This window comes from Meleagris gallopavo, chromosome Z (assembly GCF_905368555.1).
Source record: "Meleagris gallopavo chromosome Z, MGAL_WU_HG_1.1, whole genome shotgun sequence".
In the NCBI taxonomy this organism is placed as follows: domain Eukaryota; kingdom Metazoa; phylum Chordata; class Aves; order Galliformes; family Phasianidae; genus Meleagris; species Meleagris gallopavo.
In genome coordinates, this window is record NC_139435.1 from 63,198,623 (window position 1) to 63,215,361 (window position 16,739).

Consider the following 16,739-nt stretch of genomic DNA (forward strand, 5'->3'; position numbering starts at 1 on the left):
GGAAGTAAGGATTAAAAAAAGGAAAAAGAAAGACACTTTAGAGTAATTAGAAATACACTGATGTTGTCAAACTGCTGTACTGGAAGATAATTCAAAACAAATCAAAAAACAAAAACAGACACAAAATTTTGAATTTACGTGAAGAGGAGAGATAAGGTTCAGAAATTTAAGAGAAACACAAAGGGAGATAACTGGGCCTGGACAAAATATTTACCAGTAAATCAAGTCTCATTGATTCCATGCAGCAAATTCCATTTTTGTCTTATTAAATAGAACTTGCTAACTGCCTTCAACTCCGTACACTTTCAGGAGTACCTTGCTGTGTGGTATGTATAGTGTTAAAGCTAGCAAGACATTTTTGTTCTGTCCGTTTCAATGAAGTAGGCAGAGAAGGTTTATCAGGTGTTTTACTTACAAAGAAAGATTAGGTGAGATATTACGCAGTTCTGTTTAATTTCTATTCACTGACAACAAAGTGTTGATTTCTTGAGGAAAAGCTGAAAATGGAAACAAGTAACAACTTCCATACTTATTTCCTGCTTTTCCCCATCTGCCTCTGATGAAAGCACTTCCCCTTCTAGATTTCATTGGGAACCACATTCTGTTACTATTAGAGCTGAGGCTTCTAATGGTAATGTTCACCTGAGCACAGCTTCAGCCAGAACTGGCTCTGCAACCCCCTGACACCCTTGGATTCATCTCTAGTAGAACTGGGCTTGCCTCTGTGTGGGGCAGAAATGTGCCTTAACTCTCTTATGAGGAGGCAGCTGCATTACATGAAACCAGTCACTTTCAGTGTGACTTGACTTAATTCAATTTGTAAATTGAGCTGGCCCTAAAATTTTACTGTAGAAAATATTGGAAACAAGAGGATTTGCGGTCATTCTTTTCTGAAAAACTAAATCTGTCCTCCTTTCCCACCCATGGATACACTCTGGTGTCCTGGACATCTTTGTTACCCAATTCTTCACAACAAATGTAAGAGTTACGTGTATTTTTTGTTGTTGTTTCACAGCTGCTTTAACATTCAAGTGCCTGGGTGACCAATGGCCGGTATACTGCAGAGTGATACGAGAGAAGAACCTGTGTCAAGACATGAGGTGGTACCAGCGCTGCTGTGAGACATGCAGGGACTTCTATGCGCAGAAGATGCAACAAAGGAGTTGACCTCTGTCAGGCTGGTTGGCTCTCAGCTCTTTGCAGTCTTATTATTTATAAGCACTCATTGATGTACACACACACACACGCGCGTACACATACACACACATGCACGCTTTTTCAGACCAAATACTATGATTACATATAATTTAATCAAATTTAATTTATTTTTGCCTGCCAGACATCCTTAATTGTTTTGGTTAGACAGCCAACTTGTTTTATCCTTCGAGGTTTTCATAATTAATTTTTATATGAACAATTTGGGATACATTTATCAGAATTTTTTAAAGAATAGTAACTAGTATTTTAAATGTTTATTTTCAGTAGGGTCATCTCTCTGTTGCCAAAAGAAGCCACCATGTTATCTTGAATTTATTTTAATTTAGCTGAATAGTTTTGTTGTATATGGAAATAAAGCCTTTTTTAATTTTATTATATTTTTGGCAGAATGATCTTGTGTATTTTGCAACAGATGTTGAGGTGAGTAAGCTAACATTATTGAGCAGGTTATTACAGAATGTATTGTGAAATCAGTTCATTTGATTTGATTTAGAATCATGCTGTTGGGGATAATCTACTGTAACTTATACCTATTGTAAACAAGAAAATTAAAATAGAGAAGTAGGAATTTTGATCATTCTCATGGACACGTACTTGAACACAAGTATTGAATCAATGAAACACTGTAGAGATTTACACTGAATCACTGTTGCACTGTTTGAGGTAGTGTAGAGAAATGCAGTCCTAGAAATTGTAACATCCTATGAATCCACGTCTGTACTGTTTAGCATGTCACTTGATTTTAAACGTTTAGAAACAAAAAACCCATGCCCCCCTATACCTTTGTGCGTCCTCTTGCAGATTTACAAATGGAAGTCCTTTCTCCTGCCATTTTTATGAATTAGTCTGTTAAACATTTTCAATTCTTTGTCAATAATTTAGGAAATAGCTTTGTAATTTTACTTTAGTTTATCTTTGTTTTATGAAAAAGTCTTTATAAAAATAAAATGTTTTACAGTTTTGTGAAACGTTATGAAACAGCTAAAATTTTCCTTATGAGAAAATATTGTACATGATTCACATGACTTTTACATTTTCAATAAAAAGTGAAGCTTCTTTTGTTATTTGCATTTTTGTGGGTTTTGGCATCTGTATCTGCTTGCAGAATCCGTTGAGCCCTGCTTAGCAACAGGTACAGCTGCAGTAATCTCTGCAGCACATGCCTCCATCCTCATGACTTAGGCACTGTTCTACAGCTACAGGCAGATGTGCTGCTCCATGATCCTGATGCATGAAGAGCTGAATTTAGCAGAGGGATATTCAGTGAAGACCTTGGGTATCTCAGGTGAGTTCTGTAACCACTGTAGGGTAGGTTCTCTGCCTCTGTTTTGCAGTGCAAACCATTAGCCTTGCTCAGAAAACACCCAGGAGAGCAAATTCTGAAGGCAAGACAGCTGGAGAAATGAGTCTGAAAGGAGTCACAAGATGTAGTTAATAATTCCCATAACAATTTAAGTCTCCTTAGAGACTGCAGGAAGGGGAACTATGGCCCTGCACTGAATTAACTGTAGCTTTGTAGTAGACTTCACTGAGCATCAGACCTCTGTTTGGAAACTATTGTGTGTTATATTAAAATAATTGTATGATTTTTTAATTATACGTTTTTGGTTTTTGAGAAATGAAAGAGGAGGAAAAATTACTTTGATGTCATGGAAAGTGAAATTATGTGTTGTGTAATTAAACAGACGCAGTGTGTTACAATGTACAGACAATTCAGTTGCTGTTGGATGTTAACTACTTAGTGTCCCTGACAAAAATTTAAAATTCAATTAACAGAATTTTTGAAGTTTGTAGGCAAAAAAACCTCCAAACATTGTTTTCTTCCACTGTACTGAACACCCAGTCCTGGGTTACAAGCTTAGATCGCAATCACAACTAAAAACCAAAGAGAAAGATGCCTCCAGACTAGAGGCCAGAGGGCATACTTTTTTCAGTCAATTGTATCATCCACACAATCCCACATGTTTACACTCTGCTTTTTTTGAATATTTCACTAACAAGAATGACAACCTATCTCAAAATACGAAAGTACTCTGCCTATGTCTGTTGAAAAAGGACAACTGAATGATGCTTAAATCATCCTCCTGTTGCTCTTTCACAGCACCATAGAAGAAAAAGACCTCTAGATTGGAACCAGGGATGGAAAGTTGCTCAGCTGAATGACATTCCTTTTAAATGTAACGAGTGAAGTCAGTGTTACAATACTGATGGCTCTGGCTCTTCTTCAGCATTTGTAATACAAGACTGTTAATTAGATGTGTGTGAATCATGTTGAAGAAATTCTGTGTTTACAAAGCAAAAAATACTTGTTGCTTCCTACTCTCTTGGAATTTGAAAACAAGTTAATTTTCTTCTTGCTCCGCAGTTATCATTCTGAGAAGCAGCATAGACTCACAAGTCCATGCTGTGTGAAGGCTCAGTGTGTTTGCCTACGTTGCAGAGCCTTGCCACAGCCCAGGTGATACCACAAGACCAGATGAGAATAGCTAGGTCCCTATCATAAAGTCATAGAATCACTGAATGGCTTAGGTTGGAGGAGACTGTAAAGCCCACCCAGTTCAAATCTCATGCCATGGGCAAGGCTGCCACCTTGATCAGGCTGCCAAGGACCCCATCCAATCCGGCCTTGAACACCTCCAGTGATGGGGCATCCACAGTGCCACTGGGCAGCCTTCCAACAGCTTACTGCACTAGAGGAAGGCCCCTTACTTTTTGGAGCTTTTTTTTATTTTTTCCCTCCAGCAACAATCTTTCTCCACTCATACGTTTTTCTTCTGACCCTATGAGTGAATTTCAATCAGTCATGGTTATCTCGCAAGTAGAGCTGAAAATATACTCTGTTTGCCAGGGGCTAGTGAAATCCCACCGACACCCAATTGGTTGGGTTAAGTGGTGCACAGGACTGGTACACAGTGGGGATGCTTTGTCTCAGTTACATGCTCATTTGCTGTGGTACAGTAGTTACCGCTTCTTACACCCTTCCTAAATAAAAAGAATACCAGAATTTTAATTACATTATTGGTTATTCTGGAAGGCATACACTGTTTTTGTTTACTTGGTTTGATTTCTGGAGTTTTGGCTTAATTTTGTTGGGGAGTTTTCATCCTGCTTTTTATTTTATTTTTATTAACATATTGGTGACAAATAGCCAATAATTTGTTCAATTCTAAAAATATATTAAAACAGTTGTAAGCATGAGGAAAACAACATAAACACTAAAGGCAAGATGCTCAAATTTATAGTAAAGAAGACTAGGAATACATCAAAAGCAGGAAGCCAGCTAGAGACACAAGCAGGGACACAGAAGGATGATATACATATTGTGCACTGCTTACAGCACAAATACTACTGAAGCTGGAGGAGGCTGAAGGAAATGATGGAGAGTGTAGCTGGAGGCCTGTGTCTAGTTCTGCTCCTCAGGAGTTAGTACTGGGTCCAGTCTTGTTTAACATCCTCAGCACTTCACAGAGATAGTCACAATCTTATTTTCAGAAGAGATAGTGTCAGAAGATTTGATGAGAAATTAGACATATTAATGGTGGATAGCCTATAAATAGAAGGCTAGGAGGAGACTCTCTAGTACAAAAAATAATTGTGTTTTCTGGGAGGCTATAAGGAGAATGAACTGCAGGAGGCAGCCAGGAATAAACACTGCTCCTAAGTAGTGTCTCTCCTTATTTACACAGTGAGAGATCTTGGACTTGGGGTACCTCCTGCCCAATCAATCCCCTTTTATGTTTTCAAATCACATTTATGAAGAAGTAGTTATATGTAAATTCCGACAGATCCAGGACTCATTTCCACATCCTACATGATACAGTATCACATAAAAATCCTGTCAGCAGCAATAAACTGGAAAGGGTACATACATTCATGCAAAAAGATGCAAATATTGCAGAACACTTATTATTTCTCTTAGTTGTACACAGGGAAAGAGGGTACTACATGTCACTGTACATCTAGAACAGTAACTTCATGGTAGTCACTGCAGGTATACTATGAATGTGTGATACAGAATTGCAGTGCTTCATTACATTATGGGGCAGAAACCCTAAATTGAGCAGCATTTTCCCCAGGTGCATCTTCTTGGAAACGTGGCTATTAATGCCTCTTTTATGTCTGCTCACAAATACTCCATTCCTACTTTAAAATCAACAAATTAATATTTTTTTTTTTAACAGTTGTGCTGCCAAATAATTGCTAATACACACGCACAAGGAAAAATCATAAACTTTACCTGTGGATAAAAGGGTTTTAAAACATATGCACATCAAATTAGTCATTTATTACGTTAGGACCTCACATGAGTACCATAAAAATGTAGTCTACTAGTTTAATTTTCTTGTAAAATACCAGAAATTTTACATAAAGAAAAATGGATTAATTCTCTGCTCTAACTACAAGGATGACATTTTCATTATGCCCTAATTACCAGCACTTAATTTGATCCAAAATAGGTTTTTCAAACAGTGTGCTTTTGCAAATCTATCCTATGTGGCATTATCAAAAAAAAAAAAAAAAAAAAAGAAGTATGTATTACAAAAATGCAAAAGTTTGAAAAGATTTTTAAAAAGCTTAAAATAAACATGAAGAGGCTATTTTTGCAGTTTTTAAGTAATGGCGATGACTAGAAGGAGAATTTCACTAGCCAAAAGTCAAAAGAGCTTCCTACTTCTAAACTGCTGATGAAAATACAAAATCCTAAAATAAAACAGTGGAAGTTAAGGGGCTGACTCTGTCATTAAAGTCTGCAAGAATTTTTCCATTCACTTGACCAGGAGTAGTCAAGTAGTCAACCACTTCAGAACTTCTGTTATCAATTACTTGAAACAAATGGGCATTTCCCCAAGTCAGGAAGAACTTACTGTCAAAGAAATCCCTGCAAGAAGTGTGTGTCATAGCTGCTGTGGTGAATGGTACTGACCTGCACAGCACCACAAAGCCTCCCAGTGCTGCCACAGAGGAGGAAAACTGGCTTTTTACTGGGAGTTGCTTCTCATTTTCTGAGAAAGGGTTTACTTTGAAGTGCTGTAAGCTTGAAATTTTTAGCAGGTCACTTGAAGAAGAGTTGGTGCGTATTTAAGTGTCTCATTCATCTACTGACTGATAATTGGTTAGCTTTAATGAGAACATTTGTACTTATTAAAACAGACCTTGAATTTGAAAACCTAAGCTAGGGACATAGAGAAACAGGTCTCATCTTTTCTGCCACTTCCGAACAATGTTTTTAGCATTGGTAGATTATACAAGAGAGCCTGACACCAAGAGGAGGTCAGATACAGTTTCAGGGGACTGTCGTATCCTTCTTTACATCATTAATGATTTAAGCAGTGTGCATGACCAGGAAGCAGAAGCTTGGACTGCTTTCTTTATTACACTGGAGAACAGAAACATGGACCTCTCTGCTTTGCCAAACAACAACCATCCTGACAAATTCCTACAGCTGGAGGTGAAGTCTTTAGTGAAAAACTCAACCCTTCTACAGGCCAGACTGGCAAAGCTCCCAGAAGCAGCTTTACCTGGAGTGCAACAGTGGCACAATAGGATCTATTTACAGGTAAGGTCTAACAGAGGCAGTCTCTTTTCCTGACTTTTCTATCTTTTGGGGATCTGGAGGCAAATGATATGAGCTCAGTATTTCAGCTGTGAATTCAGTTTCCTACATCTCTGAATCTGCACCACTAATATAACTCCCAGGAGTTTTCCCTTTGATTTCAGTGAGGACTGGGCTCCAGAAGGGCAGTCACTGTCCTCAGCAGCAGCACAGTCCACCTCATTTGCTTCAGTACATTATGTTTTCTATTGCTTGTGGTGACATTTTCATTGCACTTCCCAGAAAGCCGACTTATGTCAAACATGGATTAATTGTACTAAGGAGGCTAATAGAACACCCTCTCTAAAGAAATTACAAGTGAAAAAAAGAAGGGAAAAGAATAACAAAGGAGGGGAAAAAAAGCCAACACTGGACTTAAATGTGAAATCCAGGTGACAACACTCAATAAAAGGCACATTAGAGAGAACACCAGACTAGTGTCTTGCTAGCTTGTGCATGTCTGTGTATTTTGCTGTACCTTCTTTACTTAGTCTTGTTTTTTGTCTTTCCTCTTTGACCTTGCTGTCACCCTGACAGATGTCTGTTGAAGGCGTGAAAGGCAATGACAGCATTGATGCAGGTTATTATGTGGAGGTAGCAGTGTTTTCATGGAAAAATGCAAAAGCGCACTGTCTAACAGATGCCTGGAGCCCACAGAGGAGACATTTGTATCTGGATCAGCAGCAGTACAGCTGCATCAGCTCACACCCCTCTGGGCCCCACTTGCAGCTCACACCACAGCACTCCTTTCCGGCTGCCTGGGGAGCCCCTTGCCTTTCCCCACCCCTAGCCTGAGAAAAGCTTCAAGGTCTGGTTCTTGTCAGGGGATGGAGACACGCGGAGGTGGCTGGGGGCTGGAGATGGTTCTGTATCCTGAGCATCCCTGGGGCATGAGTCCAGATCCCCATGACAATGAGAGTGGGAACTGAAAAACCATCAACATGGGGCAGGAGGGGAAGAGGAAGAGCCTTGAAATCTCCCATAGCTGCTTCCAGTTTTACTTCTTCCCTCATCAGCAGTCCAGACCCCTTCCCTCCCTCCCGGAGTCCACTCCTATTGTACGTTCCTCGCCCAGGACTCCCCATGGGGAGCTGGAAGGGAGGAGGCAGGCAGGGGGGTCCCACACTCACTGCTGTCTCTTATGCACAGAGCTCTCACTAAAAGAAAGAGCCTGTGGGATCCAAAACAATAGGGCATGGAGCAATGCTGGCCTCGCTCCCCGCCCCTCTACAGCTCCTCTTTGTGCAGGATGAGGCAACCACACACTGAGCTGCGCCGCAGCGGGACTCTTCTCCCCATTGTTGCTGGGCAAGAGGCTTCAAGGCTGGGCCAGGCTTGCAGGAGGACTGGGCTGAGTGAGAGCTGTAAGCTAGGCCTCCCTCCACCCTGCTCCATGCAGGCACAGCTGGGGAGATGGCTGTTCCTGCTGCCTTACCAGAACTGCTCCTATAATACAGCATGGTTTATAAACCCCTAATGTGGGGCATAACCTATGTTTGCAAGTGCAGTTCTTAGTGACTGTGAGCTGTCCAGACATCACTGTGCCTCATTCTCCCTCCCTTATGAAAGAGAGGCCTCCTCTCTTTCCCTCTTGCTGACAAATAAAGGGAAAAGAGATGATGAATTCCAGACGTTAGAATAAACACGATGGCACAGCGGAGAACTAATGGTGCAGGAATAACATGTTTTGCTTTAAGATGAGAAAGCTAATGGGGTTAAGGGTTAGTTAATTCTGAAGCGGAAATGAGGGGGGCGAGGGAGGAAAATTGGTTTCAGAACATATGTGAGTGACCTGCAGACTCCCAGCATCCTTGAGAGCAGCTGAAATTCCCCACCCAGAAATTCGTTTTCTTTCTGTAAGGAGCTGCGGTTGTGGAGGTCTCCCTGTGCAGTGACTGTGTGGCAGTTTGCAGCCCCTTCCAACCTCTGTCATGATAACACTCATTTTCTGCACACTTCAGTACTTAGTGTTTTCTCCACCTATAGCTTCTAAAATGAATTTCCATTATAAAAAGCAGCCTGATTATAATGGCAATTAATATTTCTGACAAAAAAATTCTGTTTTTTCCCTTACTTCCCTGTGTCAGGCAAACACAGCTGCCCTGCTCAGCATACATTTTCATTGTCTACTTCAAATAAAGGCCATGAAGCGGTTCAGTAATCCTGGCACTTCCTGATTCAAAGCAGCACAAGGAGCACAGACTGTTTCTTTACCAATGGTAGCAGCTGTTGCTCACTTTCTTTGTTCTCAGCACTGCAGACTGCTCTGCCCCAGCACCTCCGAGTGCACAGCTCCCAGATACCAGGCTCACCCCTCTCCCTCAGCCCTTTCCCTTGTTTTCAGCAGTTCTTGGACTTCTCCTTCCTGCTTGCATTTTGTTCTTTTCCTTGGAAGACATCAGAGAGAATTTTGTCTTTGCACACTGTGCGCCTTCACTTTGCTGTGGTTATTAGGATTTCACAACCGGACAACTTAGGCCTTCCAGAATTGCTGTTACCATGCTAACTATTTTTAACTTTTAACACCTCCTGGTGCCTCATTTGAGTGCAACACCTGTGTCTGGCCCTTGCACACCTCTCAGGGCACTGAGGAGGAGGATTTTACCTCTGTTAGGTGCTGGGCCAGTTGCTTCCTGTCCCTTGGCTCAGGCCTGCATTACACATGTGTTGTCTTATGCTTCCCCAGACATTTGCAACTGTCTGCAGTCAGAGACCAGCTGCAAGGCTGACAGGACTTCTGATCTGACGCCATACAGCAGTTCTTACATATTGTACTCACAGCCCTGCAGACCTCCATTAGCAATGACAGGCAAAACAACTTTCTTTAAGTAAACAATTAATTACTGTGCAGAAGTACTTTCAGTGCCTCACAGTGAAGATAGTCAGTATGAATGCCTGCTTTTCTCTGAATGTTCTTGGGTCCTGTCACTTTGGCTTAAGGTTTTACAGCCACCTACTGATCTGCAACCTACATCAAGTGGACTCCCATCTTGCTTTGCATCACCTAGCACTGACTTGTTCTTCCTTTAAGCACATCTGATCCCCTTGAGGTCTCTTGAAAAGGAAAGGTGAATTCTCAGTAGCCTTTAATGTGCTCTGTTGTCTTTCATATCCACTCACTTAGACATGGTTAATAATTGCCTTCCTGGTTTCTTTTCCACAGCATCTCCCAAGACATTAGATTTGTCTAAGAAGATGTACAGAGGTGATTATTACTTATTCTGATAAATGAGCTTTTTCAGTTGACTAACTAAATACCATACAGCATCTCTACAGTTGTTACAAGTATTACAGGGATCCTTAGGTCCCTGGCAGCTACCTGGCAGCTTCCTGTCAGTATTACCTTATGTCTCTATATCAGAGTAATGCCCCGCCTGTTACTTGGAGAGCTCTCCAGAGAAAGCAGTGCATGCCTTTTGAAAAACAGAGGGCTGTAATAGCAAACAAATCACCTACATAAAAATTACCCTGCCACCCACTTTCATTAGCATTGAGGATGTTCTTACAAAATATCTTCCAGCAGAAAACGGTGGCCAAAAATTTCTAAACAGCTGCTTTAGTAAAGCTACTAGGCACAGCTGCCCGTAGGCATTGTTTGTTACTTTCTTTGAATATTGCCCTAAGTGTTGCCAGCAGCTTACCATGGGATATGAATAACTTTGCAGGGAGTAAGGAAAAATTTTGACTTGCATAATGTGAACTTCCTTAATTTTTTAGGTGTCTCTTTCATTTCTTCTTGCAGACAGGTTGACTTGGGACCAAGGCCTAGCCTTAGCACTTTTTAGTTTTGGCTGGTCATAGCTTGGTGCTTGATATTCCTCTATCACAGACGGACAGAAAAGTTAGACTATTTCTGTGCTAAAACAGCAGTGGCAACAGAAAGATGAAGTTAAGATAATAATGAAATTGAAATATTTTCTAACAATATAGATTTCTTTAGAATTTATAGTGACATATGTTGTCATGTACTGATATGCGTAATTTGCATTATGAAATCATTTATCTGCTTCTGTAAATGCGTATGTTTCATCCAATCTGCTTCATATTTACATATGCTGTTTTTTGGACCTAAAGTACTTTTTGTCCGTGCTTTGGGCTTCTCTCCCTCCATAAGTAGTCTCTAAGACATATCCGCAGCAGAAATTTCACAGTCAAACCTTCAGTTGCACTCAAAAATATTTTCCCAATTAATGTAGCACTTCAGTGTCTGTTCTCGAAAGCTTTTGCAAACCATCTCCTACTCAAATTCCAGTCCAGTTCTCTTGGTAAAACACTTTTGCTCCTCCCATCATATTTTTTCCCTAGCTTTACTTCAGGATATCACATTCTCCTGTCTTTATAAATTGCTGCCTATAAAAAGGAAGGTATTCTGGAAGGAAGGGGCATGAAATTCTGACACTGATTTCTGAAAAAATTCTCCATCGTGCCATCTTTTCCAAGTTTGGGAGGGTTTTATATAAAACAGCTTTAAAAGTCACTGTCAAGTTACATTATTTTCACAATATTTTAGCCTAGGGACACTGAACATCCCGTGGTGAGACGGCTCGTGTTCTTCAGCAAAATGTTCTCCAAGTCCAATCATCTAGTTGGCCTGAGGGAAGCATCATTAAGGTCATTGACAAATTTTAAATAAGAAATAAATTAAATAAAGTAAAATGGAATCAGAAAGAAATGACAGTTAAAAACACCAGCTCAGCTGAAATCTGGCCAGTACAATCCAGAGGCCTTCAGTGCCAGCTGTAACTGCAGTGCATAGAGTAATACTGTCAGGGGACATGTCAAGGCTGAGGAATGACATATGGAAATTATGAACTAATGGAGGAACTGGGAGGCACTGAGGATCCACCCACCTACTAATGATAATTATTGATGGGAAATACACTTAGTTACTTTTGATGATTTGGTGATAACAATGCCAGCATGATGATTTCTACCAGGGTTACTTAGACAAAGGTTGATGTTTTCTTTATCTTTTTTCTTTCTTTTCCAAACAAAACCAGGCCTTTGCTTTCATCTGTGCCTCCCTGCCCCATACTGGCTCACAGGGTCTTTGCATAAATGCAGACATGAGGCACAAAGCATGTGATACTGTTGGCTTCAATTGAAAATGGGTCCACCAAAGCAACAGAACATCATTCAACTGAGGAATCAAGCAGTTTGCTATCAGCTTTGGGACTGGTGCTGCCTGGTAGGGGATCTGTGAACTTCCAAAACCCGTGTGAAGAGGATGTAGGAGCCCCATGCTCCTCTCAGCAGACCTGTCAGGGCATCAAGTCAGGACAAGACCACCTTTGTCATCTGCTAGTCAGGAGATCTTTGTGTGTGCTGGGATGGAAGTATAAAGACAGTCCTGAAGCACAGGGCAGGTACTGGTGTGAGGGCAGGACTCTGACAGAAATAGCTCTCCTGGGAAGCTGAGGTGTGGCTGGAGCCATGGGCTAGTTCCAAGTCTCTGGGACAGAAGGTCATTCTATACAGTCCTACCAGTTCCTGAAGAGGCTTAGGCTGATTTTAAGAAGCACATTATGAATTCTCCAAAAAACACACCCCAACACAGTCAATACTCCTCCTCCTCTGCCATCCAGCGTCCTAAAGGTCTGATTGAACAAATGCTTTGCAGGAAGATTGCTCAGGTGTCTAATTAACTGTGTTCTGATGGTACCTGTATTAGGAACTTTCCCTTAGTTGCATGCCAGGCCTCTGATGTACTGACAGGTCTGTCACACTGTGAGGATGTCAGAGTTGTGAGATCCCCCCACGGTGAGATGTGCAGCTTCAGCAAAGACAGCCGCTGGATACTGTTACCATACGCTTCACTCTGCTTTGTTCTCGCAGCTGTGCTTCTGCATCTCACTACCTTGGCATCTGTCAGATCTGCATACTCCACTGTCATACCCCATAACACCATTCTGCTATAACATTAGCTTTCTTTTCAGTGGGCCTCACAGCGCCTGTTCATATTTGCAGAAAACTTTAATGTTCACATTGTAACCACGTGCTTCCACAGAAGGAAGAAATCTTCACAGAGTGAACAGTCAGACTCCCTTAGTACACTGATGATGTTTGCCAGAACAAGAAAAATTGATGCACAGGTAATTTTAATAATGACTTCTGACAAATTATAGCTCGAAAGGGAACCCGTGTCATAGGTAAATGAAAATGAAGACCAAATTCTTCTCTAATTTGTGCTTTACAGAGAGAAAATAAAAACATTACTGAACTGCCTGGGTTGGAACTGAATGGGGTCAGCCAAGAAATGATAGACAAAACCCTTGGGAAACACATTACACCCATCACACTGAAATCCACAATCAAGAGCAATCCCTTGTATAGCGACTTCCAGGTGGAAGACAACTGGGAGGAGAAGAGAAGAACCCCTTCCTGGACAGTGCAGGACTATGACAGACATTCACTGCACTCTGACTTGGCCAGCCACATAAAGGTAACGTGCTGCTGCACTGCATTCAAACAAAATGGATTGCTATAAGCTCTTTGTGAACATGAGCCACAGTGCAGCATGTTTGGTTCTTTTGGTAGGATTCCAGAAGCAAATATGGACATGTTTTCCTGTGCAGACATGACACTTGCATGAGTCTGATCAGAAAGAGAAGTCTATGTATCTGGTTAGATGCCAGCAATTTCAGTTCAGCAGAACATGATCTCTGAAATGAGAAAGTCTTAAACCACAACACCCTGCAACAGTTTCCCAATCTATACAGGGGTGATCTGTAAACCAGGTACTTAAGAATTGTGTGTCCACTTTTGTAGTTGTTCATAACATCACAGATAACACAGATAGTCTTATTCACGCTATGCAGGATCCTATCTGCATGTGGGTTTTCACAAATCATATTTATTTGTTTATTTATTTATTTATTTATTTATTTATTTATTTATTTATTGTTGTTGCTTTTTTATTTGTTTGTTTTTGCTATTCCCTCTTACTGGACTTAGGGAGGATTAGGTCTTTATTTATAAATCAGCATCTATTTTTCAGAATACAGTCTGGTTGCTACTGTTTTGGGTTTTTGGTTTTGTTTTTTTTGTTGTTCCTTCCTTCCTTCCTTCCTTCCTTCCTTCCTTCCTTCCTTCCTTCCTTCCTTCCTTCCTTCCTTCCTTCCTTCCTTCCTTCCTTCCTTCCTCTTCTTCCCTTCCTTCCTTTCCTTCCTTCCTTTCTTCCTCCCTTCCTTTCTCTCTTTCTTTCTTTCTCTCCTTCTCTCCTTCTCTCCTTTTTTTTTCTTTTTCTTTTTTTCTAAATCTCATTTCAATTCTTAGTGTCCTACATTTGGTTCCTGGCTGGAAACTGTGGTTTTAGTTTTCCCCAGAGGAAAATTTGCAGCATCTGGCAAGTAGCACAACCTATGTTCAAGCGAAAGTCTCTTGCATTTCTGTTGTGATGCTTTAAGTTCATTAATCACTATCTGATGATAGCCAGAATACTCCTCGCTATGTTTTAATGACTATATATGCAAGGCAGAAGAACTGAGTTCTTTTTTCTTTCCTTTTTCTTTCTTTCTTTCTTTTTTTTTTTAGGAAAATCCTAATGATCTACAGTTCTGGATGGGGGATATTTATACTCCTGGGTATGATACCTTGTTAAAAAAGAAAGAGAAAGAAAGCAAGCATTCTAAATGGTGTCGAATCATCCTGGTAATGGTACTAGCTGTTTGCATCCTGTTGACAATAGTCATGCTCAGTGTTTTACTTACTTAATGCAGCCAAAAGCTGGTGATGGAAGTTTTTCAATAAACATTTTTATTAAGTTATTCCCCTCCCTTTTTTATTTGAATTTATTTGAATCCTTTCCTTTCCTTTCCTTTCCTTTCCTTTCCTTTCCTTTCCTTTCCTTTCCTTTCCTTTCCTTTCCTTTCCTTTCCTTTCCTTTCCTTTCCTTTCCTTTCCTTTCCTTTCCTTTCCTTTCCTTTCCTTTCCTTTCCTTTCCCTTCCTTTCCCTTCCCTTCCTTCCCTTCCCTTCCCTTCCCTTCCCTTCCCTTCCCTTCCCTTCCCTTCCCTTCCCTTCCCTTCCCTTCCCTTCCCTTCCCTTCCCTTCCTCCTTCCCTTCCCTTCCCTTCCCTTCCCTTCCCTTCCCTTCCCTTCCCTTCCCTTCCCTTCCCTTCCCTTCCTCTCCTCCTCTCCCATTTCCCCTCCCCTTCCCATTCACCCTCCCCTTCCCCTTCCCCTTCCCCTTTTCACACAAGTGCAATTTGTTTGACATCACTATTTTAAAATGTTCTTCAACATAAGGACTTGATCCTGAAAAGATACAAATACGCCAAGGATAGGAAAATGTCTCCTAATGGGTATAATTTAAAAGCAAAACTCTGAACACAGTACTTCTTATAATGTCTTCATCTTCTGACTGGCGTTTTGGTTCAGTATCTGTAATATGATACTGAAGTACAAATGATACGCACTGGCTACTGACTGAATATTTATTTTAAAAAATATCTACCATCTTTTTATGGCGGTTATTTTTGGAACACAGCAAAGTATAACATTAGCATTCAGGGTTTACCATAGAATTCTAAACCAAAAAGATATGCATTACTTACTGACTGAATGCATTTCTGCAGTAATGACACCCTTTCTAAAATCTTAGTCTAAATGCATAAATGTTTCCTTACACCTTTTTTTTTTTTTGGAGGACAAGAAAAACAAAAACTAGACCACTAAATCTCTGGGTTCCTATCAAAATAATTGCCTGAAATCTGTGAGAGGGTTTCTTCACTCCAGAGTCCAGATCTACAAATACGGACCATCTTTCACACTTCAAAATGTGGAGAGCTAATATTTTTTAACAGCTAACACTTCAGGATTTGGAGAAAGATTTGGTGAGCGCTAAAGTTGAAACAAATTTGAATATATCTATTTGAAAGACCGAATGTATACAGTCATTCTGTAAAAAAGGGTCTTTGAAAATGAAAGAGAAAAGATTCAACTAAGTTCCAGCAGAAAAATTCAGGAGGATGACAATACAAGGTGAAATTAAAAGTAAGTGAACAAAGAGAAAACCATATTAATTTTTTATTTTATCTCTAAAAGTTCAAACTCTTTATACTCTGCAAACTCTTTATAGCTCTCCCAGGGCAAAGGCCTACAAATACCGATGTGCTGGTGATTTCCCTCAGTAACACAAGAGAACTCTCACTTGATGGAATTGAGTGCACCCTCAGCAAGGTTGCTGATGACACTAAGCTGAGCAGTGTGCTTGCTACATTGGAGAGAAGGGAAGCCATCCAAAGGGACCTAGACAGGCTGGAGAAGTGGGCCCATGAAAACCAGATGAGTTTCCACAAGGCCAAGTGCAAGGTGCTGGGGCAATCCCAGGTATTTATACAGACTGAGGGAAGAACTCCTTGAGAGCAGCCCTGCGGAGAAGGACTTGGGGGTTCTGGTGGACGAGAAGCTGGGCATGAGCCAGCAGTGTGCGCTTGCAGCCCAGAAGGACAACTGTGTTCTGGGCTGCATTGAGGTGATTGTCCCTCTCTACTCAGTTCTTGTGAGGCCCCATCTGGAGTACTGTGTCCAGGCATGGGGCTCCCAGCACACAAAGAACCCTTGGAACAGGTCCAAAGGAGGGCCACTAAGATGATCAGAGGGCTGGAGCACCTCTTCCCTAAGGAAAGGTTGAGGGAACTGGGCTTGTTTAGCTTGGAGAAGGCTCCGGGGAGACCTCATTGTGACCTTCAAGTACTTAAAGGGAGCATATAAACAGAAGGGAGTATGGCTGTTTACGAGGGTGGGTAGTGGCAGGACAAGGGAGAATGGTTTTAAACTGAGACAGGAGAGGTTTAGGTTAGTTATTAGGAGGAAGTTTTTCACTTCCTCCTAGTAACTAACCACCTTTCACAGAGGGTAGGGACGCACTGGAACAGGTTGCCCAAGGATGTTGTGGATGCCCCATCCCTGGAGGCATTCAAGGCCAGGC

The 16,739-nt window shown here is 41.1% G+C and overlaps 2 protein-coding genes across 3 annotated transcripts in view; both read left to right on the plus strand.

Annotated features, from left to right (window-relative positions):
- Positions 1-2,274, plus strand: part of ADAMTS19 (ADAM metallopeptidase with thrombospondin type 1 motif 19) — a 155,991-nt gene extending 153,717 nt beyond the window's left edge. Inside the window, exon 23 of the mRNA XM_085213147.1 lies at positions 1,016-2,274. Within this exon, the coding sequence (XP_085069273.1) occupies positions 1,016-1,167 (152 nt within the window). The 3' untranslated portion in view covers positions 1,168-2,274. The remainder of the gene's footprint in view (positions 1-1,015) is intronic.
- A 4,266-nt stretch (positions 2,275-6,540) lies between these two features.
- Positions 6,541-14,577, plus strand: MINAR2 (membrane integral NOTCH2 associated receptor 2). 2 transcript variants are annotated; one of them, XR_014880573.1, is made up of 4 exons: positions 6,541-6,775; positions 13,008-13,253; positions 13,349-13,548; positions 14,345-14,577. XR_014880573.1 is itself a non-coding variant. In XM_085213801.1 (3 exons), exons 1-3 carry the CDS (start codon positions 6,611-6,613, stop codon positions 14,522-14,524), a joined length of 591 nt encoding a protein of 196 aa, XP_085069927.1. In that variant the 5' UTR covers positions 6,544-6,610; the 3' UTR covers positions 14,525-14,577. The 2 variants fall into 2 exon arrangements, 1 of the variants encoding a protein (XP_085069927.1); XM_085213801.1 differs by lacking the exon at positions 13,349-13,548 and having other exon boundaries at positions 6,544-6,775.
- The last annotated feature ends 2,162 nt before the right edge of the window (positions 14,578-16,739 follow it).

What these genes read in the sequence shown, in the direction of transcription:
- MINAR2 (XM_085213801.1), top strand. Translation starts at nt 6,611, where the DNA reads ATGGACCTCTCTGCTTTGCCAAACAACAACCATCCTGACAAATTCCTA. An exon ending in ACAATAGGATCTATTTACAG is followed by an intron (nt 6,776 to 13,007) that starts GTAAGGTCTAAC and finishes TGTGCTTTACAG; the next exon opens with AGAGAAAATAAAAACATTAC. An exon ending in ACTTGGCCAGCCACATAAAG is followed by an intron (nt 13,254 to 14,344) that starts GTAACGTGCTGC and finishes TTTTTTTTTTAG; the next exon opens with GAAAATCCTAATGATCTACA.